At 52.4% G+C, this 25,275-nt stretch overlaps 1 protein-coding gene across 1 annotated transcript; it reads left to right on the top strand.

The window, feature by feature from the left end:
- Positions 1–3,144: 3,144 nt before the first annotated feature.
- CDHR1 (cadherin related family member 1) lies at positions 3,145–24,300 on the top strand. The gene is made up of 17 exons (XM_039218070.1): positions 3,145–3,199; positions 3,799–3,894; positions 4,839–4,984; positions 5,957–6,007; positions 7,425–7,514; positions 8,705–8,791; positions 9,958–10,074; positions 11,375–11,518; positions 13,339–13,417; positions 14,776–14,876; positions 15,779–15,982; positions 16,475–16,627; positions 18,331–18,495; positions 18,973–19,040; positions 19,537–19,765; positions 20,936–21,193; positions 21,901–24,300. The coding sequence occupies exons 1-17, from the start codon at positions 3,145–3,147 to the stop codon at positions 22,435–22,437; spliced, it is 2,580 nt and encodes an 859-aa protein (XP_039074001.1). The 3' UTR covers positions 22,438–24,300.
- Positions 24,301–25,275: the final 975 nt, after the last annotated feature.

The raw sequence follows: 25,275 nt of genomic DNA, 5'->3' as shown, positions 1-25,275 counted from the left end.
CCTGCTGGGCTCAGCAGGCATTTCAGCTTATATCGCTGGGCTACTTCATACTATTAACTTAAGGATGGATGGAGGAGGGAGCATGTCAAGGCACGTGGAGGATTAGTTGTTGACTACATCCAGGACTTATGTAAAACTTATGTATCATCAGGTACATCAGATATGTATTATCCATTCATTCATTCATTCAGCTCATCAACAACTGCCCATTGAGGACCTTCTGTGTGACTGGCCCTGTGTAGAGACTGAAGAAAACTATGCATGAAATGGTCTCTTCCCTAGATGGTTCACAGCACTCTGGGGGAGACACCAAAGTAGACAGATTTTAGTACTAAAGTCTTTTAAGGATCCTGTCAAGGTTCCAGGTAGGGACCAATTCTGCCTGGGGGCAGAAGATGTGGCGGGGGGAGGGGCAGAAAATCATTCTGGAGGAGAAGATATTCTTTGCTGTTTCCCCTACCTAGACTCAGCTATGAGGAACATGTGGAAGACAAGGTGACGTGTGTCCGGGGCTGCCCAGGGTCTGCAGGTGAAAGCCAACCCCTCTGTCTCACAGCAGGTGAGCCCTTCCCAGCTATGATAAACTGAGCCTTCCACATAGCCTCCCATTCCTCTGCACTAAAGGTCAAGATCAGAGTCCATGGTGAGGACCTCCATGAGGAACTGCTCTTTTCTCAGTTTCTCAAATGCTTTAAGGACAGGGGCAGATTTAATGTGACCAGCCTGTCCCAGTTCATCCCAGATCTTCCTAGTTTTAGCACTGAATGTCCCACATCCCTGGAAAACCCCTCAGTCCCAGGCAAACCAGGATAGCTAGTCATTCTAGCAGATCGGAGTCTGTACAACTGAAAGGGGGGGTGGCCTCTTTAGGGGAAAAAAGTATATTAAACTACAAATACAAAATTAAAGCAATGGAAGGGACACACGTGTGTGGGCAAGGGGCCCAGGAGCTGAAGCTTCAGTAGCTGCATGGTCCTCTTCCTCTGTTACAGAATGTTTTCGCCTTTCTGGAGCCAGCTGAAACTGGATGTGACTCTAGGCTCTGTCCTTCACTGGCTGGGTGAGGTTGGGCAAGTGATTTACCCTCTCTGTGCTTTACTTCTTCCTTTCCAAAGCAGGGACAATCACATCAGAAGTTGTGCTGGTTATACAAGGTAATATGGGTGACCACACAAACACACACACACACACACACACACACACACACACACACGACATGTGGGGGGACTCCTTCACTATCCCTGTCTGGTACAAGTCTGTTGACTGAGTGAACTAAGGAAAGAGAAGTCAAGGCACCAGAACCATGCAATGAGGCTACAGGCAGACAGGACACAGGGAAAGCTGGCTTTTCTCAGCACACTGGCAAGATGCTTGCCCTCGGGAAACCCTGGCTCGGCTCCAGCACACTGGGTGATCTACAGAAAGCCCCAGTCTCCTCATCTCTATGTTGGACTTGTGGAATGGCCCGCCTTGGCCTTGTCCTAGCATTTTGAGACAGAGAGATGCAGAAATATCTGTGTAATTCAAAGTGCATTTTCCAGCCAAGGGCCAAGCCCGAGGGGATTCAACAAGAAGGGTTCTGGTCAACTGGGCCTGAAAATAGCCCAATACTCTGGGACTACTGATTCATCTTTTTGACCTGAATCCCTAACTCTTGCTAACAGTAGATCGAGGATGTCTGGCCTTGGAGGTGGGGGTGTTCTGCTCCTATGAAGGCCCTTGGGGAGGAATATCAAGACCCTAGCCATGGAGGCCTCACCAGGAAGTACACAAAGGGGTCTCCTCTTTCTATGGACGCATCCCTCCAAGGCCATCCTAGTGAGTGACAAAGTTTGGGCCTAAAGTGACCTCCCTGTACACCCCATGAGCAGAAGGGGGACAGGCTGCTTCTCTAATCAAACTCCATTGTCAGAGCAAGAGGATGAGGGTCCAGCCCAGGGATATCTCCCAACAAGAAGGCTCCTGAGCTTACCTGCTTTTCCTACTTATCAGCACCCAGGACTCTCATACCAGTGCCCTGGCTTTGCCTAAATGTCCTTCAAGGACACAGGGCTCATTGTTCCTGGGGCAGCCCATACCTGTGCTGGTCAGCTCTGTTAGCAAGTCTGTCCAGGATGGGGCTTGATCCTGTCTCTAAGCTGTTCACCCTTCCTTACAAGGCTTGAGCGGATCTCCTGCCTCTCCATGGTCACCCACTGGGCACTGGGGACAGAGAGTGAGGCCAGCCTGCTACCTGGCAACTTCTGCCTTCCACTTAGTGGAGACTTGCATGCCCTCTCTGCTGTTTACTCCCACCAGTGATGACGCTAGTGACCCCACCTGCTGGGACAGCTGGCCCGGCCTGGGGGAGAGGACTGGAAAGATTTGAAATCCCAGAGAGGTGGGCCTGATAACCCCTCCCCATAGGCTCCTCTCCCTACCTCCATCCTCCTCTTTGTTTGTTCATCTCACCCCCACCACAAGTCTTCAGAGGCGCCATTGCCTAGAGGGCAACCCCGCCCCCAGCCCATCCAACCCCTTTTATCCCCAGCTCTTTCTTCCTCTAGGGAGGGGGTCCTCTGGTCCCAGGCTGGGCCATTCCCTGCCTGCCGCTGTTCCTCAGCCTGGAACGTTCAGGCTCAGAGAGTGGCAAACCCCCTCAAAGTCACAGTGGAAGTTCATGAAAAGGGAAAACTCCAGCAGAACCCATGCCCTCCAGAACTTGGGGACCGGGAGAAGCCCCAGCTTCCAGTGCCCTGCTCAGGACCATCTAGGGGAAGACACCTGGCCCCGTCCCCAGGACTTCCAGCTGCAGGGTTGGGGACCCCGTGGCGCCTGCGCCCCAAACCCGGGCGAGGGGGGCGGGGTAGGAAGAGGAGCTCGCAGTGACCCCTCCCGGCCCGCCGGCGGCTGGGAATAGGTACTCAGAATCAGAGCGCACTAATTGGTGTCTTCTGGCGGCCGGCGGGAGCGCTCCAGCTGCGCGGAGCCGAGCGGTGTCATCCGCTTAGCGCCCTCGCGCCACCCGGCGCGCCCGCCCCGCGCCCCTCCCGCCGCCGCCCCCGCCGCCCCCGCCGCCGTCTCTGCGCTCCGCGGCCCGGGGCATGCTCCGCGCTCCCGCGCCCGGCCCGGCTGCGGCTAGCGACACTCTCCGCCGGCGGAGACATGCGGCGCGGCCCGCGCGCCGCCCTGGCGCTGGGGCTGCTGCGCCTCTGCCTGGGTGAGTGAGCTCGGGGCCCCGCGCCCGGGGTACGGGGCGAGGCGCGGGTACCGGCACTGCCCGGGTGGGCGCCGAGACCGAGCTCCGGGCCGCTCACTTCCGCAGTGGGACTCCGGGCGCGGGACCCGGCAGGGTGGGGTGATCCTTCCAGCCGCCCGACTCGCTAGGTCCTCTGGAGAACTCAGACTTGGGGCCGAGACACCCCCCACCCCCACCCCCGCCAGCTGCCCTCGGCTTTTTTTTTTTTTTTCCTCAGAAGCAGGTGGGAGGTTTGACGGCTTCTCTGAAGGCTGCTGGGGCAGGGGGGGTGTCCCAGCTCCTAGTGTGACCTTGGCCAGGAAACCGTTCCTCTCTGGGCGCGGGCTCCCAATCGGTCCCTTGATGGGTGGGGATGGGCCGCTGCCTGGGTTCTAAGTCCCGGAGAGGGTGCGCGTCCTTAGCAAGCCAGAGCAAAGCCTGCGCGTGAGGGAGGCAGTCTGTCGGTGTGCTGGGACCGGGGGAGAGACTACCAGCCTGCCCAGACTGGGACCAGGCGTGTGACCACACTGTTGCGGAGCCGCCCTTTCGCGTGACTGTTCTCCTGTCTGTTGTCTTCCTAGCCCAGGCCAATTTTGCCCCGCACTTCTTCGACAACGGGGTGGGCAGCACCAGCGGAAACATGGCCCTCTTCAGCCTCCCGGAGGACACCCCTGTCGGTGAGGAGCCCTGGCACCAGCCCCTGAGCCCCTGTTGGTCTCCCAGAGGGTGGTCCGCGTTCCCCTGGACATAGCGACTGAACCCGTGACTCCTCTGAGCCTATGGAGACACCCCGTGCCAGGCTGTGGGCCCTCCTGGGGCGCCCTGTTTGTGCTCTGAATTCCCCAGGGCAGCTGCAGGAAAGGAGGTCACGGCTGTCATGGAGACCTAAGCCAGGCCGGTCCTAGAGACCCGGCTGCAGGCCCAGAGGCCTAGAGACTGCCCCAGACAGCAGGCAGTAGTTGGGAGCCTGATGATAAGCCCTGGGGTGGACTCACTCTGTGACCTTGAGCAAATATACTAACTTTGCAGAGCCTCAGTTCTTCAGGATTTAAAGAGGCCTAAGAACATCCAGCTTGTTGGGATGCATGGGGAAAGGAGAAAAGGGGAAAGAAGATTCTCCCTTCTGTCTGTCTGGGCTGGGAACTCTGAGCCAAAGGATAGCAGTGTAAAAGAGGCACCTACTCAGAAATCCCTGAAGAGCTAGTCCAGGCGTGGGGGCAGAGTGCTGCACAGTCCTGCCTTAACGGCTTCTCCCTTTTCTCCCATCGGCCATACCCAGGGAACCCCAATCTTGGCTGCTGGCCCAGTCACCAGTACCAGGCAGATGCCATGGAGTTGGGCACAGCAGACCCGAGGCTCCTGTGTAATCTGTATTATAGATTACAGTCTGCACAGTGGCCGGTACTAACATCTCACCCACAGTTAGGAAGCATTATCATAAAGAGTGGGAAGCAGCCCCCAGGTGTGAGGCCTGCAGCGAATGCTCACGTCAGGGCGGTCCCTGTGGCACTGAATTGAATATCCACTTTAGAACCAGTTGAATCTTTGCTTCTGAATAGATGCCACTTGTAGGAAGAGTTGGGTCCCAGATTCTAGTCTCCCCTTCTGTGTCTCCTTCCAGGTTCTCATGTATACACCCTAAATGGGACAGACCCTGAGGGAGACCCCGTCTCCTACCACATCAGCTTTGACCCCAGCGCTAGAAGCGTCTTTTCTGTTGACCCCAATTTTGGAAATATCACCTTGGTCGAAGAGCTGGACAGAGAGGTATGGGGAGGTGTGAGAAGTGCTGCCTGCCAGGTATGCAGACAAACCTCTGTGGGCTAGAAGGTTCCCTTGAGATCATTCCTGGAGAGGCCTTATAAGCCACAGAAAACTGACCACAGATCAGGGCTGGAAAGAGTGTTTTGTTTTTTAATGTAAGCTCTATGCCCAACATGGGGCTTGAACTCATGACCCTGATGTCAAGAGTCGCATGCTCTACTAACTAAGCCAGCCTGGAAAGAGTGGTTTAGAGAATGGGTCTGAGTTTGGTAAAACTCTATCCCTCCATCCCTTTGCGCCTTTCTGAACCTATAGGACATGGGCTACATTTCTCTTTTGAGACCCCACACCAAGCTGGTGGGTGCAGCTGACCACATAACTGGACCTCCACCATGGGGTTACTGCCGGCTCTGGTCCGATGACAGACTCTGCCAGCCACAGGCCAGGGTAGACAACAGAAAAGTTGGTCTCAGAGACTGCTGTAGGGACACAGAGGTGGAGGTGTGACAGTGCACCCCTCCCTTGCATCCGCGGGGACCTAGTGACCTCAACACTCTTCCTCGCTGAGATCCCACCGTGGACTCGGGAGTGCTTGAGACACTGCAGACCTGGACCGTGGAATACGGAGAGGTGTGGGAGAGATAAGGGGAAAAAAGAAAAGAAAGGGAAAACCCAGCTCTCTGGAGCTTCTAGCCCACTAGGTTAGCATGTGTCCTCAGTCTAGCAGGGGAGCATTCTCTCTTGGTGGCTCAATAATACTGAGGGTTTAGGAGAACCCCTGATGTGCCAAGACCTGAAACAAGGTCTCAGGCATGGCCAGAGGCAGCTTTTGGCCACCCTGACTTGCACCTGACTCCCTTGAAATGCCCAGGTCTGCTCTGGGGGACTCAGGGAGGGCAGGGAGCTCTCCCCCGAGCCTCAGGGTCCCCGGGTACATCAGATTCCCAGACGCTCATCAATCTTTATGCTTTACAGAGAGAGGATGAGATTGAAGCCATCATCAGCATTTCGGACGGCCTGAATCTGGTAGGTGCCCCCGAGCTGGCCCCTGGCAGCACTAGCCCCCTGGGCTTGACCACAATCCCCCCTCCAGCCTCCTAGGGGCTCTCTGGCAAACCCAAGCCCACAAGACAGGGCTACACAGAGTGAGGCCAGTGGGGATGCTCTCCCATCTGCCTCCTCCAACCAGCTCCTGCCGTCACCCAGGATGAACACCTGGGCACGGACTCTCGATTCTCACTCACCTCCTTCCCCACAGCCATCACTTTCGCCCAGCCCTCAGCAGTGCCTGCCAGGATGATCACAGGGGTTCCCCAGCTTCCAGGCTACCTGACCCCTGTCCGTGTCTGAATTTCAGCCAGAGCCATCACTGTGGAATGTTAGACCTAGCCACAGCCCTGCTCGGGAAGCACTTACAGGAGGCCACTGCCCTCAAGATGAAAACCAAGCCTCAGTCTCACGTGCAGGGTTTCTCCATCGGACACCCGTCTGCCTCGCCCACCTTCTCTCCCACGTTCACCCTCCCAACCATCTAGCCTTGAAAGCTGCTTATATGCTCTGAACTCACCATACATTTCACTCCTCTTTGCCTTTGCATGTGTTGTTCCTTCTTCCTGGCATACTCTTCCACCCCTTTCCCTCTCACCTGACAAACTGCTGCAGAGCTTAAATCTCGCTCCTGCTGAAGTGAAGCGAAGCCTCCCTGTTGTCTCCCAACGCAGGCTGGGCTAGATGCCCTCTTCTCAGGGCCTCTGGGGACAGCCTTCTATACCACGCGCCCACAACCCCACAAAAAGGGGTGCATTTACTTAGGCCATGGTGTACATGGTGCCCCCAGAGACGTGTAATGCATGGGCCCTGCCTACGGTACCTGGGATGCCGCTGTCATCACCCTGCACAAGATCACCACCTTTCTTTTATATATGGATTTTGCCCTGCCATCACATCCTGCAAAACACACACTGTCCGATTGCATCTTCTGTCTCAGGGATGGAACACAGTGCTTGGGACCAAGTGGTTGCTTAGTAATATTTGTTACAAGAATGAATGAAAGCGGTGGGGTGCCTGGGTGGCTTAGTCGGTTAAGTCCGACTTTCACTTAGGTCATGATCTCGCGGTTCGTGGGTTCGAGCCCCGCGTCGGGCTCTGTGCTGACTGGTAGCTCAGAGCCTGGAGCCTATTTCAAAGTCTGTATCTCCCTATCTCTCTGACCCTCCCCTGCTCACGCTGTCTCTCTCTCTCTCCTAGAAACAAATAAAAAAAAATATTAAAAAAAAAAAAGAATGAATAAAAGCAGGAAGGAAGGGGGGGGAAGGGAGAAGGGGAGGTGAAGAAGGAGAGACACTGGGCAGAGACATACACATGGGGCCTTAGAGGCCACCATCCCTTTATTGCCCAGAAAGTCTCAACTGCCCCAATTCCTGTCTCCCTTGCCTCTTCTCAGGTGGCAGAAAAAGTCACCATCCTGGTGACCGATGCCAATGACGAGGCCCCCAGTTTCATCCAGGAGCCCTACATTGTCCAGGTCCCTGAGGTAAGCAAGGAGCCCCGAGGCAAGGCCAATACACTCCCACCCCAGATCCGTGGCCTGTCCTTTGGGCTGCCCTGTGACCTGACCAAGGGGACCCGGCCCCAGAGTGAGAGCACCCATCGCTCCCTATCCTCTGGAGAACCCTTCCCTGACATGCTCCCCCACCTCTGTTGCCATCCCCTCCCACGTTTATTTTTATCCCAAGGAATGTCCATTAATCATTTTCCATTATAATCATAACATACGTTTATTGTAGAAATGTGAATATGTAGAAAAGTGGAAAACAAAGTCTCAGAAATCATCCTCAATCCCTCCACCGTGAGACAACATTGTTAAATTTTGGTGTAGCTCTTTCTAGTCATTTTGTGCTTATTGGATTTATTTTGTTTGTTTTATTTACGTCTCTGTGACTCTATTAAACATACGCTTTCTGTATTCTATTTTTCGCTTAATTTACAACATAAGCATTTCCTCAGTAATTGTAAAGTTTAGGCAACTATCATTTTAATAGTTTCCATTGAGGGCATATTCCATCATTTACCAAAGTATTCCTTTATGTTTGAATATTTAAGATGCTTTAAAGTTTTGCTGTTATAAGAAACATCAAATTCTAAACATAAAACTTCCATATAGTTAATTAGAATGATTCCCTTAAGACATAGTCCAAGATTTGAAAGGACAAGGTTGAAGCAGGAGAGGCTGGGAGGTGCTTCCAGATTGCCTTTCCAGAACGGCACGTATCTGCTGTCTCCCCTAGGGTGTGGGAGAGGGTTTGTCTCCCCACAGCCCTCGTCAACACCGGTGATTCTCCAATTTTTGTAATGTTTGCTAATTCAGTAGAAGGAAGATATTTCATTTTGGCTCTAAATGATATATACGTGATCCCTGGTAATGCTGAATGTGTCTGTTTATGACCCATTTCCCCATTTCATATTTAAACCCTTTGTCTGTTTGGAGTCTTAGTTTTGGAGGATGTCTGTTTGCTCCTCCTCTCCCCTTCCTTCTTTCCTGCACTCACTTAGACTTTGGCCTGTCTCCTCCATAGGTGCTCGCTGGTTAATCATCATGTTTTCACCTCTTTTTAGCCCTTCATGCTCTGACTCCACCTTTCCATGGCTCCTTTACCCCCAGTCCCCTGAGCAGTCTGTCACTGCCCCTGGACTGACCCTCTCCCTATGGCTATGACCCCTCAGGACATACCCACTGGGAGCAGCATCGTTAAGGTCCATGCGATAGACAAGGATACAGGTTCTGGAGGGAGTGTCACCTACTTCTTGCAGGTAAGCAGGGGCATACTGGTCATAACCAGAGGCCTGGACTAGAGGGGACACCTGGATGGCCACCGCCTCCATCTCTAGCATCTCCACTATTCCCAAAGATTGTCGGAGATGTCACAGCAGACTCACAGGGACATGAGAGGGGCCTGAGTGGGAGCTGTCTCCCCCTGACCAGCCCACCCGGGCCCACTCTGAGTTCCCCTGCCACCCTCTCCCTGGATCTCCGGGACCCTCAGCTTTCCACCCTCAGTCCCTTCCCCAGGAGAGGGCCTGGGCACACTGCACCCACACGAGGCAGAAGAAACCTGCCTGGGCCTAGAACTGTGGAGAGGAAAAGGGCAAAAGGGGGATCTGTCAGGAGAAGCAGAGCTGTGACCCCTGCCACCCCACCCCTACCCATCTCCCCCACCCCGCCAAAGGCAGAGACCCCTTCCTGAACCTCTTCCTCCTCCCTGGGCTCCGCCTTCCACAAAGCTGCTGCTTCTGTAACTGTTCCTCTTCTTTCCACATTTAGTCACTTGCTCTCACAATTGTCCAGGCAGTACAGCTTGGTGGGTAACAACTCGGGTTCTGGAATAATCTGCTGGAGAGATCCCACTGCCTCTTTATGGGCCCTTCAGCCCCTTAATCTAACCCTCCCAATTCACTTTTCTCCCGTGTAGAATGGGAAAGATGAAAGCACATCTTCATGGGTCCTTGTGTGGATGAAATACATGCACAGCTCTGACAAATAGCCTGTGACACAGAGGAACCCTTTTTCAGATTGAGGGTCATCTCCTGTCCCCACCCACCCCCCGCCCCCTGCTAAGCTGCCTGGAACTGGCCCACTGGCACTTATTTGCTGGGGTTGGAAGATCCTGAAGGCTCTCTCCATCACGGTGGTCTCTGAGCCCCACTCCCTCTAGGTTACAGCACTCTGCTGGCCATTTCGACCTGCTGGAACCTCCAGGCAGAGCCGAGCTAGATGCTGAGCAGCAAGAAGTGCTAAGGAAGGATGCTGAGGGGCAGGACTAAGGGGGACCTGAGGGGCTAGAAGGTTAACCTCAGCCCCAAGGCCAGAGTTCCTGTGACGAAGGCCAGCGAAGACACCCTTTCAGTAAAGCAAAACGGGCATTTCTGGGCCTGCCTGGGTGCCTCTCCGAGGACCAGCCAGCCCCTCACTCTTACAGAATATGCACGCCACCAAATTTGCCATGGATGGCCACAGCGGTGTGCTGCGCCTCCGGCCTGGGGCCACCCTGGACTACGAGAAGGCCCAGACCCATTTTGTCACCGTGGTTGCCAAGGTAACAGGGAGGCCTGGGGAGCATCCCGTCCTTCTTCAACCTTTGTCAGGGGAAGCGTCCCTTGGATTGGAAGAGTTGGGTCCTGTGAGGGAGCGGAGGCAGTTTGGAGGGCTGAAGGTAGGATCGCGATGGGGTAGGGGTGTGGCTGCTCAGAACCTCTGTTGAGTGGACCCACCCAGACATGGACATAGTCTCCAGGGAGGCTGGAATCTGCAAGTTGGAGAGGGCATATTCCCTCTTGGGAGAGGGTGTATGCTCCATCAGGACTCACAAGACATGTTCCCCTCTGGAGGACCACATGGCCGTGGCCTGGAGACCCATGCCCCCTCCCACCTCCCGTGACCTGGCCTCCAGGCACCTCCCTCTCTCTGCCTGGGCTTGCTCTCCTCCCACGTTTCTTTTTGTGTGATGCTCAATGAGCCTCGGTTTCCTCATCTGCCCACCCACGAGGAGTAACTGAGTTCCTCCTATTTCTAAAGTGCATGGTGTGGAACCTGCAAGTCGGCAGGTGCTCAACCAAGGTGGCTGCTCCGTCCCCTGAGGGCAGGAAACCCCAGCTGTCCCTCTAGACCCAGCATTTTCTTTTCCAGGAAAAGAAAGGCCCTTGCTGGTCACACATTGGCTACAGGCCATCCCACTCCAGCCTGCACCACCTGTCCGAAGCTCCATCGAGGGCTGGGCTCCCTGGGCACACACCATCACGTAGATCCTTAGGTGTTTGAGGCTTGATTCCTATTGGGAGGGGGAATTTGGCTCTGATCCCCCTCCTCTTCTGCCATTTGTCGGACATGATTACCCTGGAGAGAGAGCTAACTCTCTTTTCCAATGGAACATTTTTGGGTGCCTAGTGTATGCTAGGCACTGACTAAAGACCTCCATGCATCATCTCATTTAAATAACCCTGGGGCGCCTGGGTGGCTCAGTCGGCTAAGCGTCCGACTTTGGTTCAGGTCATGATCTCACGGTTTGTGGGTTCAAGCCCCGCGTCGAGCTCTGTGCTGACAGCTAGCTCAGAGCCTGGAGCCTGTTTCAGTCTGTGTCTCCCTCTCTCTCTGACCCTCCCCTGCTCACACTGTCTCTCTCTCTCTCTCTCTCTCTCTCAGAAATAAATAAAACATTAAAAAAATTTTTTTAAATAAATAAATAAATAACCCTTATGAGGGGAGAATTATCTCCAGGTGATACAGAAGCAAACAGAAATCAGAGGGGGCAGCTGGTCTTGAGGCCAGTAAGTGACAGAAACCAGATTCTACCAGGGGTCCAGAGCCCAACCTCTCTTCACTCTCTGCTTCTTCCCCAGGATGGCGGAGGGAGACTCCGAGGGGCTGATGTCGTGTTCTCAGCCACCACTACGGTCACAGTCAATGTGGAGGACGTGCAGGACATGGCCCCTGTCTTCGTGGGCACACCCTACTATGGCTATGTGTATGAGGACACCCTTCCGGTGGGTGGCTGTCCCCTCATCCCAGTGTCCCCCCCAGATGCCACTACCCCTGGGTCCCCTGTGGCTTGGCCCTGGGTCCCCCTCTTCACATGGCTGGCTCTGGGTCGGCTCAGGCTCAGCCCATGAACATGTCCTTTTGCCTGTGGAAGTGTAGGGGGGAAGAAGCAGGTGCGGCGTGTAGCACCTGCCAGATACCAAGACTGTGACAGGCATTTCTTCACTCATTCAAACTTACTCCAACCCAGCTGTAAAGATACGGCCCCTCAAAGGCCTGAGAAGAGAGGCTGACAGGTGGCCCATGGCGGTGGTTTGGGTGAGGCTTATCTACACCTTGTGGGGGTTATGGGGGGTGAGATTCCTTTATGCCTCCCCAATTCTAAGCCCATAGCCTGAGGTCCCTTAGACCAGTAGTTCTCCCACAGTTTGCTGCTGAGCTGCCACAACCCTTGTCAAATGTCATCCACAGGCCTGGCTTGCCCTGCGGGCCTGGCTTCAAGGCCCGTCTCAGCTTCCTCCCTGTCAGTGTAGTCTTTGTTCCTGGTGTTTTGGCTACTATGCTTATCTTCGGGTCTCTCAGGAAAGGCATTTCTTGGGACTGGCATCTGATGCCCGGCCTCCCCTCCACCCCTGAGCCCTCACCAGCCCCCCAGCACCCAGCCCATCTCCCCACTGTGCCCTTAGCCCTCTGCCTGAAACGTGCCCACAGGCCCGATGCTCCCCGCCTTTCTCGGGTCAGCCCGGGCGCTGCTTTCCCTGACATCTTTGGTTGGGATGGGGGCTCCCCTTCTCTGTTCCCACCCGATGCACACCCCTCCTTGGGGTACATGCATGTATTTATGTGCCTCCTCAGCTCAGCCAGACCGTGAGCTACCTGTAGGCGGAGACCAGGCTGGAGCCAAACCTCACACAGCAGCTGCTCAAGGACTCTGGAACTGAACTGCATTCTGAATTTTTCCTTCCCAGGCTCTGAGTATTCTAGGCTCTATGAGACAATGCAGACGCTCACTGAGGACCACTCACGTGCTGGCCCCAAGCTAAGATACGCTTCTCCAGAAGCTGGCAGCCGTGTGGCAGAGAGGAGCACAGAGTGGAGGGAGGCAGGCCGAGCTCCTCTAGGGGGCGCCGAAGACGGTCCAGGGGGAGGCCAGCTGGCCTGCCAGGATCTAAGGGGGAACAGTGTTGCTCAGGGACAGCAGGCGGCATGTGGCAGTCAGGAAGCAGCCATGGGTGTGGATGGGCCGAGGAGAAGTGCCTGAGGAGGAGGCTTAGAAGGGGCGGCTGGCTGAGGTGGAACAGCCTGGTTAGTTGTGGCATCCCTGCTCAAACCTGCCAAAGGGCACCCCAGCCAGGGCCGCAGGAGAACATCCTGGTTCCCGGGCTTTGCATTAGACCCCTCTGCGCCTGGCCCCTCCCTCACCTGTCTCTGACCTCTCCCCCCGTATACCTCTGCAAGCAAAAGGTGGACAAGGCAGCGGGGGTGAGGCTCGAGGGTAGGACAGTAGAGGCCAGAGCTGAGTGTGGTGTGTGGGAAAGGAGGGTTGTGAGGAGGAGGCCCACTCAGGAGGCCTGAGTGTCCCTGGGCAGCCATGCGCTAACCCTCTGTGTTGGGGAGATGCGGGGCTCAGGCTGTCTGTCCCTCCAGCCTGGGGAGGCCAGTGGGTACTGTGATCTCCCTGCACAGCAGGCGTGGGGCCATACAGAGGCCTAGCCCTTTTCTTGGGTGGCAGTGGGACCTCTCCTCTGATGGGAGCAGGTATCTGGGGAGAGGGGAGCCCCAGCATCACCCATCGGCCTGAGGCAGCTGCTTCTGTTCCCCCAAGGGCTCAGAAGTACTGATGGTGGTTGCCATGGATGGAGACCGGGGCAAACCCAACCAAATTCTTTACAGCCTTTTGAATGGTGAGTCTGGGAGCACTTTGGGGACAGGCCCATCACTGGGCTGTGGCTCCTACACCCTGGGAGACCACAGCGAGCTTCCCAGGCCTCTCTGGTCCCTGTTTCCTCATCTGTAGAACCAGAAGTGCAAGACGCATGAGATGGGCTGGGTCCATCTAGGACGCATCATCCAGGAGGTGATGAGTCTCCTTGGGCTGTCCTCCAGCCCCTCCTCCAGTCCCTGCCTTATCACTCTGTCCAGCAACAGAGAGAAACATGGGGTTGGGTTGGGGGACTGAGAGCAGCATGTGTGGCACCAACTCATGTCCCTTCACCCTAAGCACATGCTGATTTACAAGAGGGAGTGGCAACATTTCTTATGCTTTTTAAGTTACTGTGTTTTTTATTCTCATACTTTAAAACTTCTGGCCTAGAGCATATGGTTGAATTAAAAGAATTAAATGCAATGATGATATGGCATTTCCTACTACTAGCTCTGTATACGGATGAGCAAACAGAGGCTCAGAGAAGCTAAAGGGCCATCCCACATTCCCACTGGACTAGAAGCTAAGTCGTTTGGCTCCAAGTCTGTGGTCTTTGCACAACTGAGCAGCAATGGAGCAGGTCAAGCTGGCTGGGTGGGCTCTGTAGACTCCAGTAGCTGGTCCCCGCAGGGCCAGGCCCCTTGGTGAGATCATCATGCTTGGTGCCTGATCGCAGACATGCGTATGTCTCTGTGTTCTCATTCAGACACCATCGCTTTCCCAACCCTTTCCCCGGGATATGCCTGGTGCACACACTCCCTCCAGCGGCTCAGGCATGCCTGAACATGCCACCATCACATGCAGGCTCCTTGCCCCAGGCACACAGACCCTTGACTGCCTCCTGTCCCATTTCCTCCACTTCTGCAGCCTTTATACAACTACCAAGCACACCCCTCATCCCATCTCCTCTCTCCTCTCCCTCTTCTGGTCCTTCTCCTGTAGCCTCTGGCCTCTTTCATCCCTCCCTCCCTTTCTCTCCTCTCTCTCCTCTTCCTTATCTCCCTTTCTGTGTATCCATTTCTCTCTTTCTCTTTCTATCACAAACACATATATGTGCATACATACATGCACACTCACAACACAGAAGAGAAGAATTCTATGGAACCTGAAACCAGTTTAAGTCCCAGCTGTACACTCGCTGTGTAATCTTAGACAAGTTACTTAGCCTCTCTGAGATTCAGTTTCCTCATTGGCAAAATACAGATGATACAATTACATTCTATAGAGACTTCAGTGAGGTAATGCCTGAGGAGCCCAGGGCAGGCTGCCTGGCATGGCTCCCCTGCGCCTCCCATGGCCGTGTGTGGAACTGCAGGGCACATCTTTCCTCCTTAACAGGGAGTGATGGAGCTTTTGAAATTAATGAGACTTCTGGAGCCATCTACGTCATGCAGAGTCCTGCCCAGCTCCGGAGAGAGGTGTATGAGCTGCATGTACAGGTACTCTCCCTTGAGCTTGGCCTTTCCTCCTGCCCTCCGGCCCTGGAAGGACCCAAAGGTGATGTGACCCAGCATCCCCACCACCACCCCACCCTCCGCCCAGGGAGGAAACTGGATTTTGCTCCAAAGAGCACCTATGTCTCTTTGGAGGCTGTGGAGGAGCGTGGAGGCTGCAGCGGACAGACACAAAGCCTCTGGCAAGGGGAGACATGAATTCACAAGGAAATAGGACTGAATTGGCAATGCCTTGAGTATGGGTAAGACCCAGCAGTTGGAGACTGGTGGAGGGCATCGCTGCTGGGAATGGGGGCAGAGTGCAGGCATTGTGGACCAAGAACCCCCATGAGATGAGGCTGGAGGTGATGTACACATAATATACTGGGGAAGCATCGAGGAGTCATGGGATGGCAGCAAAGAGTGTTTAGGCCATATTTAGGCAGATAAAATAGTTGGATCCCAGGCTGGGGCCAGAGGAGCAAAGGCCCCAGATATGAGATATAGGTTTTTCCCTGGAACAGGGCCCATTTTGTGGGCATGTGGCCTGTGCAGTTACACAGGAACCACTATTAGAAGGGTCCCATGACAGGATGTAGTTCCTAGTGGGCTATTGGCTAGAGGTCACCATTAGCTCCTTGAAACACGAGCGTCCACAACATAGCTACTTGTTTCATCAGTGCCAGCCAGGGAGAGAGTCTGCTAGAAAACAGAAGTTACAATCTTCATGGTCTAATCACTAAGTATAGCTCATCACCTTTGCCATGTGATGTCAGAAGCAAGCTGCTAGGGCAGCCATACTTAATGAGAGGGAATTACACAAAACCATGAATACCTCGAGCTGGGAATCTATAGGACTGTCTCGGAGTTGCCTGCCACACAGCAGTGGCCACCTGTCCCTACCGCAGGTGACTGAGGTCAGCTCTGCAGGGATCCCGGCTGCCCAGGCCATGGTCCCAGTCACCATCAGGATCGTGGACCTCAACAACCATCCGCCTACGTTCTATGGAGAGAGTGGACCCCAGAACAGATTTGAGCTGTCCATGTATGAGCACCCACCTCAGGGAGAGATCCTGCGGGGCCTTAAGATCACTGTCAACGACTCAGACCAGGTGTGTGGTCCTGCCCTCCACCCTGTCTTCCAAGAAGCCCAAGCTGAGAGTGCATCAGCCTTTACTGCTATGTCCTAGGGGCCTGGCAGGTCACAAAATGAATGAAATGATGGTGCAACCAAGAGAGAGATAGGGGAGAGTAGCTAACCAAAGACAGATAGGTTAGCCTAAAGACATTCACAATTGATTAGAAAGTAAAGCCAGTCAAATAAAAGCCCCTCTGCATCTGATCCTGCAGAGAGACATTTGTGAATGCATCCTGTCACCTCCTATGCCCAGCAGAGGGCCAGGCTGTCAGTGTTTGTTACCTTGCTTTGTTCTCATAGCCTGCTAAATCCTTCTGATCCTTAATGGCCTGGCCTATAGAAAGAAATAATAATATTCACCTCCCAGAGCTAAGGGCATATGAAGGTTGCTTGCTTAGCACGACTATCTAATGAGTTTCTATTCTCATTCATCTTCTGTTTCCTCTCTCCAAACCCTGTTGCCCAGGGAGCCAATGCCAAATTCAACCTGCGGCTGGTGGGACCTGGGGGCATCTTCCGAGTGGTCCCACTGACAGTCCTGAATGAAGCGCAAGTCACCATCATTGTGGAGAACTCAGCTGCCATTGACTTTGAAAAGTTCAAAGTGCTAACCTTCAAAGTAGGTGATACTTTGTACTGTCCTGAATGGGGGAGGAGGGGCGGGGGCAGGTCGCAGGGGCTCATAGCAGCTTCTGGATTCATTCCTGACAGGTCCCTGTCACCCCCTGCCCTTCCTGGCCCTCGATTTTTCCTCAGCCCCTCTGCCCCTGTTGCTGACTATGGGAGCAAGAGTGTGGGAAAAGAAGAGGGAGCAAGAGACTGCTCCCACTGCTCACACAGCCTCACTGAGTTCCCAGTTCTAAATTATGACTGTCCCCAGGAATGCAAAGGTGCTCAACGTGCCCTGTTAATAGATTGAGAGGGAAAATCTATTTGATTATCAAGATAGACATATATCTCAGGGCACCTGAGTGGCTCAGTTGGTTAAGTGTCCAACTACGGCTCAGAGCCTGGAGCTGACAGCTCAGAGCCTGGAGCCTCAAATTCTGTGTCTCCCTCTCTCTCTGTCCCTTCCCCTGCTCACACTCTGTCTCTCTCTCTCTCAAAAATAAATAAACATTAAAAAAAAGATAGACATACTCCTCATATGCATTTGACCTCTGTCATCAATTCTGAGAAAAATTTTAGCAGAAGTTGGAAAAAAGGACTCCTTTGTATCTGTGATTATTTAAAATTATAAGTATACATAAGTAACGTGTATTGTAACATAAATATATAAATAACATATATTAATAAAAATGAAAAACAGATACTTCTTTGATATTTAAACTGTTATAGTTATTTATAATTATACACACATGAACCCTACAGCCAACATCCTGCCTTAAAGTGAAACTTTAAAACCAGTCTGTGAAGTCAGGAACAAAACATGGATGCCTGCTATCATCACCATTATTTAGCACTATTCCTGGAGTAACATTATTCCTGAATAAAGAAAGGAAATAAGAGGCATGAATATTAGAAAGGAAGAGACAAAATTATCATTATTTGTGGGTGGTGTTATTATTTGCTTAAACAAATCTAAGAAATGTTTGAAAAACAGAAACACATCAAAGCCGCTAACATGATTGATTACAAACTTAATACACAAAATTCAAGAGTGTTCCTACATATAAATAATAGCAAAGAGAATAATGGAATAAAAGGTTCTCTTTTATAATAACAACTAAAAGATAAAATTCCTAGAAATTAGGCTAACAGGCAATACACAACACCTAAATGATAATGAACACAAGAATTAAACAAAGGAATATAAAGAAGGCAAGACATGTAAAGACGCATCTTGTTTAAAAAACGCAAATTCTCATCAAGTGAATAAAGAATCCAATGTTGTCCCAACTAAGTCTTACCTGGAGTTTCCTTTGAGGTGGTGAGAAGTTTGATGTAATTACATGGGTTTTTAACTGGAGGAAGAAATTTATAAGAATAGTCAGGAAAATAGAAAGAATATGAGACAGGAACTTCCCTAACAAATATTAAATTATATTATAAAACAAAGTAATTTTTGAACTTGAAACTAAAAAGGAATATGCAAATCAACGGGACAAAAGAAATTGGCCCAAATAGAACTGAAAGAACCTAAGAAAGCAGGCTTTGTAAGACAGTGGTCCTTAGAGGTGCCCCCTGCAGGTGGTGATGGGCATCGCAGGCTGGCGGCTGAGACGAAGGCAGGGCCAGGCAGGGAGTGCAGACGGGAAGTGGGAGGGCTTTCTGCCTGGTGACTGCCACCCAGACAGGTCCTTGTTTTCCTTCCTCCCCCAGCTCCTGGCCATTGAAGTGAACACTCCGGAGAAATTCAGCTCCACAGCGGATGTTGTGATCCAGCTCCTGGACACCAACGACAACGTCCCCAAGTTTACCTCCCACTACTACATTGCCAGGATCCCTGAGAATGCCCCAGGGGGCTCCAACGTGGTGGCTGTCACAGTGGGTTGGGGACTGGCCCCGGGATTGGGTCTGGGGTGGGAAGCCCCCACTGAAGGGGGCCTGATGAAGTCAGACAAACCTGGGTTCCAATTTGAATCCCAAAGCCCAAACTCATTCACGTGTCCTTGGACACGCTACTGACCTCTCTGAGGCTCAATTTCCACTCCTGTACAATGGGGACAACAATACCCAGGACTACGAGGAGGGCATAGGCATAAACCCTCAGCTCGGGGCAGAGGATTCATCTCCTTCTCCATCCTCATTTACAAAGAACGGATACAAACCTTTCAGATCTAAACCTTTTGTTTCCTTCAACAGTTGAGATCTCCTGGGCAGAAATCTAGGGCTCCAGGGCAGGTCTCCAGATCAGTTTCTCCCCAGCTGGGTACACCCCAGTTCCCCTTGTGTTGCCCCAGCATGAGCTGCCAACATGTCCTGACAAACGGCAGGTGCCACTCGGAGCTTTCTCTCTTCCAGGCTGTAGATCCAGACACAGGACCGTGGGGTGAAGTCAAATACTCCATCTATGGGTCCGGAGCAGACCCGTAAGTAGATCCAGAATGCTGGACAGGGCCTCGGGCAAGGGATTTGGGGGGCAGGAGGTAGAGGGGATCTGTGCAGAAGGCAGGAAAGGACAGGACCTGGGTAAGAGAAATGAGCAGGAGGGCAAGGTATGACGGGAAGCAGTGGAGAGCCTGGGGCAGAAGTTCTGGGATCTGGGAGAAGAAGGGTCACCGTGAGGACCTGGTGCTAGGGAAGGTAGGTCCTGGGAGGAGAGGCAAGGGCTGTGAATGAGGTTAAGTTCAGGCTTAATAGGTGGATGAGTAGATGGATGGGTCAGCACCTTCAGTCAGACTGCAAAGTCGAGGAGAGAAGCAGGTGGGCCACCTTGGGGAAGCTGCATAATGTGTCAAAGGCAGCTCATTTCTGCAGTCCACTGTGTGTGTGTGTGTGTGTGTGTGTGAGAGAGAGAGAGAGAGAGAGAGCATGCGCATGTGCGTGCTTATGCACACCCGTGCCTGAGTTCCCTGTGCCCTACAGCTTCCTGATCCACCCATCCACCGGGATCATCTACACCCAGCCCTGGGCCAGCCTGGATGCTGAGGCCACCGCCAGGTACAATTTCTATGTGAAGGCAGAGGACATGGAGGGTAAATACAGCCTGGCCGAGGTGTTCGTCACTCTTCTGGATGTCAATGACCACTACCCTCAGTTTGGAAAGAGTATCCAGGAGAAGACAATGGTGCTGGGGACCCCAGTGAAAATTGAGGTGAGCTTTGAAGGCAACTAAGCTTCCTGAAAAGCCTTGTTCTGGCTGCTGCAAGAGGCACTGTGGAGTAAGAATTTATTTTAAAATAAATGTTAGGGGTGCCCAGGTGGCTCAGTCAGTTAACCATCTGACTTTGGCTCAGATCATGATCTTAGGATTCGTGAGTTCAAGCCCCACGTTGGCTGAACTGACAGCTGAAAACCTGGAGCCTGCTTCAGATTATGTGTCTCCCTCTCTGCTCATCTTCTGTTCAAACTCTGTCTCTCTCTGACTCTCAAAAGTAAACTTTAAAAAAGAAAATAAACTTTATTGGTCTCCCCTATGAGTAGAGGATCTTAAGGTACTTTATATATCCCCATCCCCACCTCAATCCAGAAATAACCTCTAAGAAAAAAGATATTATTGCCACTTTACAAAAGAAACTATTGAGGCTCAGGCAGTTTTTTAAGTATTTATTTATTTTGAAAGAGAGAGAGTGTGTGAGCATGATCAGGGGAGAGGGAGAGAGAGAATCCCAAGCAGGCTCCATGCTGTTAGTGCAGAGCCAGACACAGAGCTTGAACTCATAAACAGTGAGATCATGACCTAAGCCAAAATCCAGAGTCAGACACTTAACTGCCTGAGCCACCCAGGTGCCCCAAGGCTCAGGCAGTTTAACTGTGTGACTTACCTTTTCACACAGCTGGTCAACCTCCTTTCAAAGCAGTGCTATGGCTACACTTTCTTCCAAATATGGAAAAAACATGAACTCTGAAACCCAACAGACTTGACTTTGAATCCCAGCTCCCCTTCTTCTATGTATCTATCCTTAGACAAGTCACCTATCATTCAAGCTTTTGTTTTTTAACAATACCTACTGCCCAGACTTGATCAGAGAATGGAATGTACTAATGCATGCAGAGGGCCTGGCACAGACCTGGCTCATTCAGCACTTCCCCCAACTCCAGTCCACTCACAGTAGGGTTAGGACCATTTCCCATCAACCCAGAAAGCCACATATGACACATTGGTTTAGGCTCATTCAGCACTTCCCCCAACTCCAGTCTACTCACAGTAGGGTTAGGACCATTTCCCATCAACCCAGAAAGCCACATATGACACACTGGTTTAGCCATGGCACACAAGTATCATTCTCGAATCTCAGCTCTGTGTGTCCCTCCTCACATGCAGGCCACGGACCAGGATGCAGAGGAGCCCAACAACCTGGTGGACTATTCCATCACCCACGCGGAGCCAACCAATGTGTTCGACATCGACGCCCACACAGGGGAGATACGTCTCAAGAACTCCATTGGCTCCCTTGACGCCCTGCACAACATTACAGCTGGTGGGGACTTCACATGGTCCCTAGAGGTGCAGGCCAAGGACCGTGGCTCCCCATCCTTCAGCACCACGGCCTTACTCAAGATTGACATCACAGACACAGAGGTGAGTACCAAGTCTGGGTCACAAAAAAGGTCAGAAAGCCAGCTCATGCCTTGCTGGCACATGGTCAGAGGAAGAAGGACCATCGGCAGCCTTCCTCCAGAGGACACTCAATGCTAGCAAAGGCTTCCTGTGCCATCAGACACATAGGCTTTGGAATCAAGTTGGAATCCTAGTTTCAGCACTTACTAACAGTGTGACTTTGGGCTTTGTCAAGCCTCCACTTCCTTTCCTACAAAATGGGAATAGTGATGGTTCCTTCACATGGGTGTTAAAAGGCAGAAGTAAAATCATTATGTGTAGTTCTCGGCTCAGTATCTGGCAGAAAGTCATCACTTAAGGAGTTTATGAAACATTTGGGCAGATGAGCCCTCTATAACTAAAGGTAAGTAATACCCTAACCTCTCAAGAAGATAATTCAGCTAATGTAGTTTTTAACCTGAAAGAGGTTGTTTGCATTATGTGCTCACTCGCTCTCTCTCTCTCTCTCTCTCTCTCTGCCTTTTTCTGGAAAGCTGCATGCATCACATTTTCTCTGTGTGCATTTTTTTCTGGAATGAAACCCATAGTGCTCATCAGATTCTCAAGGGATTCCTAACCCCAGAAAGTTTAAAAACCATCAGGGTTAAGGGAGCTCATGACTCTTGCTCTGTCCTCCAGGGACCAGAAAGGAACAGCAGAATGCAGTTAGGGGGGCTTCTCTCTTCCAGATGCTGTCCCGAAGCCCCATGGCTGCCTTCCTGATGCAGACCAAAGACAACCCCATGAAGGCTGTGGGTGTCCTGGCTGGCATCATGGCCATCATTGTGGCCATAACCGTTCTCATCTCCACCGCCACCTTCTGGCGCAATAAGAAGTCTAACAAGGTCCTGCCAGTGCGGCGCGTGCTCCGTAAGCGACCCAGCCCTGCGCCCCGTGCTGTCCGCATCGAATGGCTCAAGTTCAAAAGGACCAAGGCCGCTGCCAAGTTTGTGCTGCAAGAAGATCCTTCCAATGAGAACTGCAACAACAACAGCCTAGGAAGTACACAGCCCCCCAAAGCCCCAGCTCCCCCTCCACCTCCCACAATGGCGCCCAACATGGGCGCAGCCCACTGGACTGTGCCTACAGTCTCTGGCTCCCTCACTCCTCGGCAACCCCAACGGTCACCAAAACCCAAGGTGGGAAGCCCCATCCAATCAGCTCTGGTCTCTGAGCTCAGGCAGAAGTTTGAGAAGAAGAGTGTGGGAAACAAGGCTTACTTCTAGCATGTGTCCTGTGGACCCTAATTTCCCAACCCCAACTGTCCTCCTATTTGGGCCATGCTCCCCACCATCTGTTCCCCAGGGTCACCTCTGTTTTGTACAATGATGCAAGCCCTATATCCACGGCTCTGGACATGCCTTGGACAAGGGATTTCTCTGTTTATGGGATGCAACTGGCAAAGACTTCCTCATCGCCCAGATTGTTGGCACAGCTGTGATACTCCCCGTTCCATAGAGGCTGGGAATTAACAAAAAGTCAGCTCTAAGGTGTCTTCTACTCACCAACCTCAAACCTCACAGTCTTTCAGGTCCTCCTGGGGACTCAGCATCCTCAGTTGAGGAAGAGGGCCCTGACCACGTGTGACAAGGCCAACCAGAACCTAGATCCTGAAGCCTCCAGCTAATAGCAGGAGCAGGAAAAGGAGGCTTCATTCTGGCTAAGGCTGTGATCAGTTGACCCTTGCAGGCTATAGGAGAGCAATGCATCAGGGCAGGGCGACAATGCACTGAAAACGCACACTGACTGTGGGACTGTTCCTCAGAGCCATTGGAAAGATGTAGGGTGGTGTCTGAGCAAAGACCGTGGGCCCCTGCTGTACATGTGTGGGGCCAGAGACACAGAGGTATGGGATGGACCCAGCCAGAGCTGTCCCAGGCGGGCCCAGAAATATCCAAGCTAGAGGCATCTGGAAGAGTCTCAAGGCCCCTCCCTAAAGTGCTATCCCCCACCCCCCAAGAGCCCTTGAAGAGACAGTGCAGAGCTGAGATCTGGAGAGACTTCTGTTTTATTCAGCTCTTCTGCTCATGTGGTATAACCTTGGGAAAGCTGTTTAAATTCCCTGATCACTCCCTAACTCCTCTATAAAATGAAGAAAGTAAGTCCTGGCTGACTCACTCACAGGCCCAAGACGAGGTTTGAAATATGTGGTGACAAGGGCTTTAACCAAGTGCAAAGCAGCACAAATGCAGAGTATTTTTCTGCAGACCAGTTCTCTGGGCTGCAGCTCCTCCAGAAAGTATTAGGAGCACTTCATGCCATTCTGCACCCCTAGGAAGTCCTGTGCAGGGTTTGAGTACAGCCCCTGCTCTGTGGCAGCCAGAGCTGGATGATGTCCTTGCCCTTGACTCAGGCTCCTCCCACTCAGTTATCACCCCCCACCCCCACCCCCGTGTAGCCCTGGCCAGCCACAGTCCGAGAGGACCAAAGCTGGGTGGTACATCCAGCCCAAGCTTCCATTTTGCCAAAACGATAGAAGTGAGCTTCCAGGAGAGGAGCAGCTTCTGGAGGCCACACAGAAGGTTGGTAGCAGAGACCTGGTCTGAGGGCTCCTGACTCCTGGACATTGTCCTTTGACTGGGCACACCTCGTCAGCTTGTGACAACCTCCCCCAGGAGAGAAGACAGGCAGCCCTCAATGTTTAAAGCAAAGAAGTTCCACCTGACTTTAAGGAAAGCTGCTCTATAAGGAATCTAGATGTGTGCAGGGAGAGGGAAGTAGAATGGTTCTTTGCATCTTGCTCCCCTTACCAACAACCGCTCTAGAGTATCGTCAGTGATTTTATTTAAACAGACTATATGCACATGTGGTTTTCTTGATTCCCGAGTCTGTGTTCTGAGGTGTTACTCAGTTATGCCGGTGTGGAAGCTCCTTGCTGGGCTTTCTGCAGTCCCCAACCCAGCGTGTATTAAGAGATGATTTCTAACAAGCTGGGAGTCCAGACTGAAACCAACAGGCATGTTGCAGCCTGTATTTCAGGAGAGGGCTGTGCTGGCTCATGTTTGCCCTCTGCGAGGAATACAGCACCTTTACAATTTGCATGCAATCAACCTCTTTTGTAAATGGTGAATAAAGTCTGTTAAGCAAGGGCCCAGCCGACCTCCTGCTCCCTGCTTGCATGCACGTTGCCTGACACATAGAGACCAGTCTCCCGGGAAGCCAAGCTCGGCCTGCCTCCTGGCTCCTCCAGTGGGTGAATCCATCCATCTCATCCATCTTCTAATCCCCAGATCTGACTCCCTGGGGGGCTGCAAAATTTTGCCCAAACGGCCGTGCACATACCCCTAATGGTAATACATCTGCAGGGCTTGTCTTTCTAGTCATGTTTCATCATGGACGTGGACTGGGATTTTCTCCTGAGCAGCACAAGCCCCAGCCCTTGGAAAGGAATGGGCTCTGGAGCTAGAACTAATTATCCTTCGACCCAGCCCAGCAAAGGGAGGGATTGGACCTGGTATGGACATGAAAGCCTAGGATGCAGCGTAATCTCTGGGACAGCGGTCAGGAAAGCCTCTGGGCTAGAATCTCAGGCCAGCATTCAGGCGCTGGGAGGGGCATGGGCTCCTGGACAAATAGAATACTTGAACCAAGGTAGAGACAATCTTGGAAACTGCGCCTTTGTGCAAGTTCCTGTGGTGGGAAGTATGGGGAAAGTACCTAGTTGCTGGCAAGAGCCATGCTGAGAAAGAATAGGAAGGTGTGGCTAAACCTAAGGTTCCAGCAAATATGGAGATACTGGAAGTGACCCCCAGCCAGTGGGAGTGAGCTGGGCCAAGTTCTACTGTGTTAGGAGGGGGTGGGGGCCAAGGGATTGCTGCTCAGCCACAGGGGACAGGTGTAGACTACAAGCCGGCACAATTTTAAGCCTCCAGCTAAAGAGCTGGAAGGCAAGGGGTGATAGATTAAGCAGGCTCTCCCACTTCTGGGTCCTAAAAAACTGAATAGACATTCAGCAGATGTGTCTTCAAGGAATCTGCAGAACAGTGTGTATTTTTCCTATAGTTGAGGTCAAACTTTTTTTTTTTTAACATTTATTTATTGTTGTGAGATGGAGAGAGACAGAC

This window comes from Hyaena hyaena, unplaced genomic scaffold (assembly GCF_003009895.1).
Source record: "Hyaena hyaena isolate Hyena2069 unplaced genomic scaffold, ASM300989v1 scaffold_734, whole genome shotgun sequence".
Lineage (NCBI taxonomy): Eukaryota > Metazoa > Chordata > Mammalia > Carnivora > Hyaenidae > Hyaena > Hyaena hyaena.
The sequence above is the reverse complement of the archived record's forward strand: the minus strand, read 5'-3'. Positions and strand labels throughout refer to the sequence as shown.

Coding starts and splice junctions, on each gene's coding strand:
- CDHR1 (XM_039218070.1), top strand. CDS start 3,145: ATGCGGCGCGGCCCGCGCGCCGCCCTGGCGCTGGGGCTGCTGCGCCTC. Junction 8,792..9,957: donor GTGTCACCTACTTCTTGCAG/GTAAGCAGGGGC, acceptor TCACTCTTACAG/AATATGCACGCCACCAAATT. Junction 19,041..19,536: donor TATGGGTCCGGAGCAGACCC/GTAAGTAGATCC, acceptor TGTGCCCTACAG/CTTCCTGATCCACCCATCCA.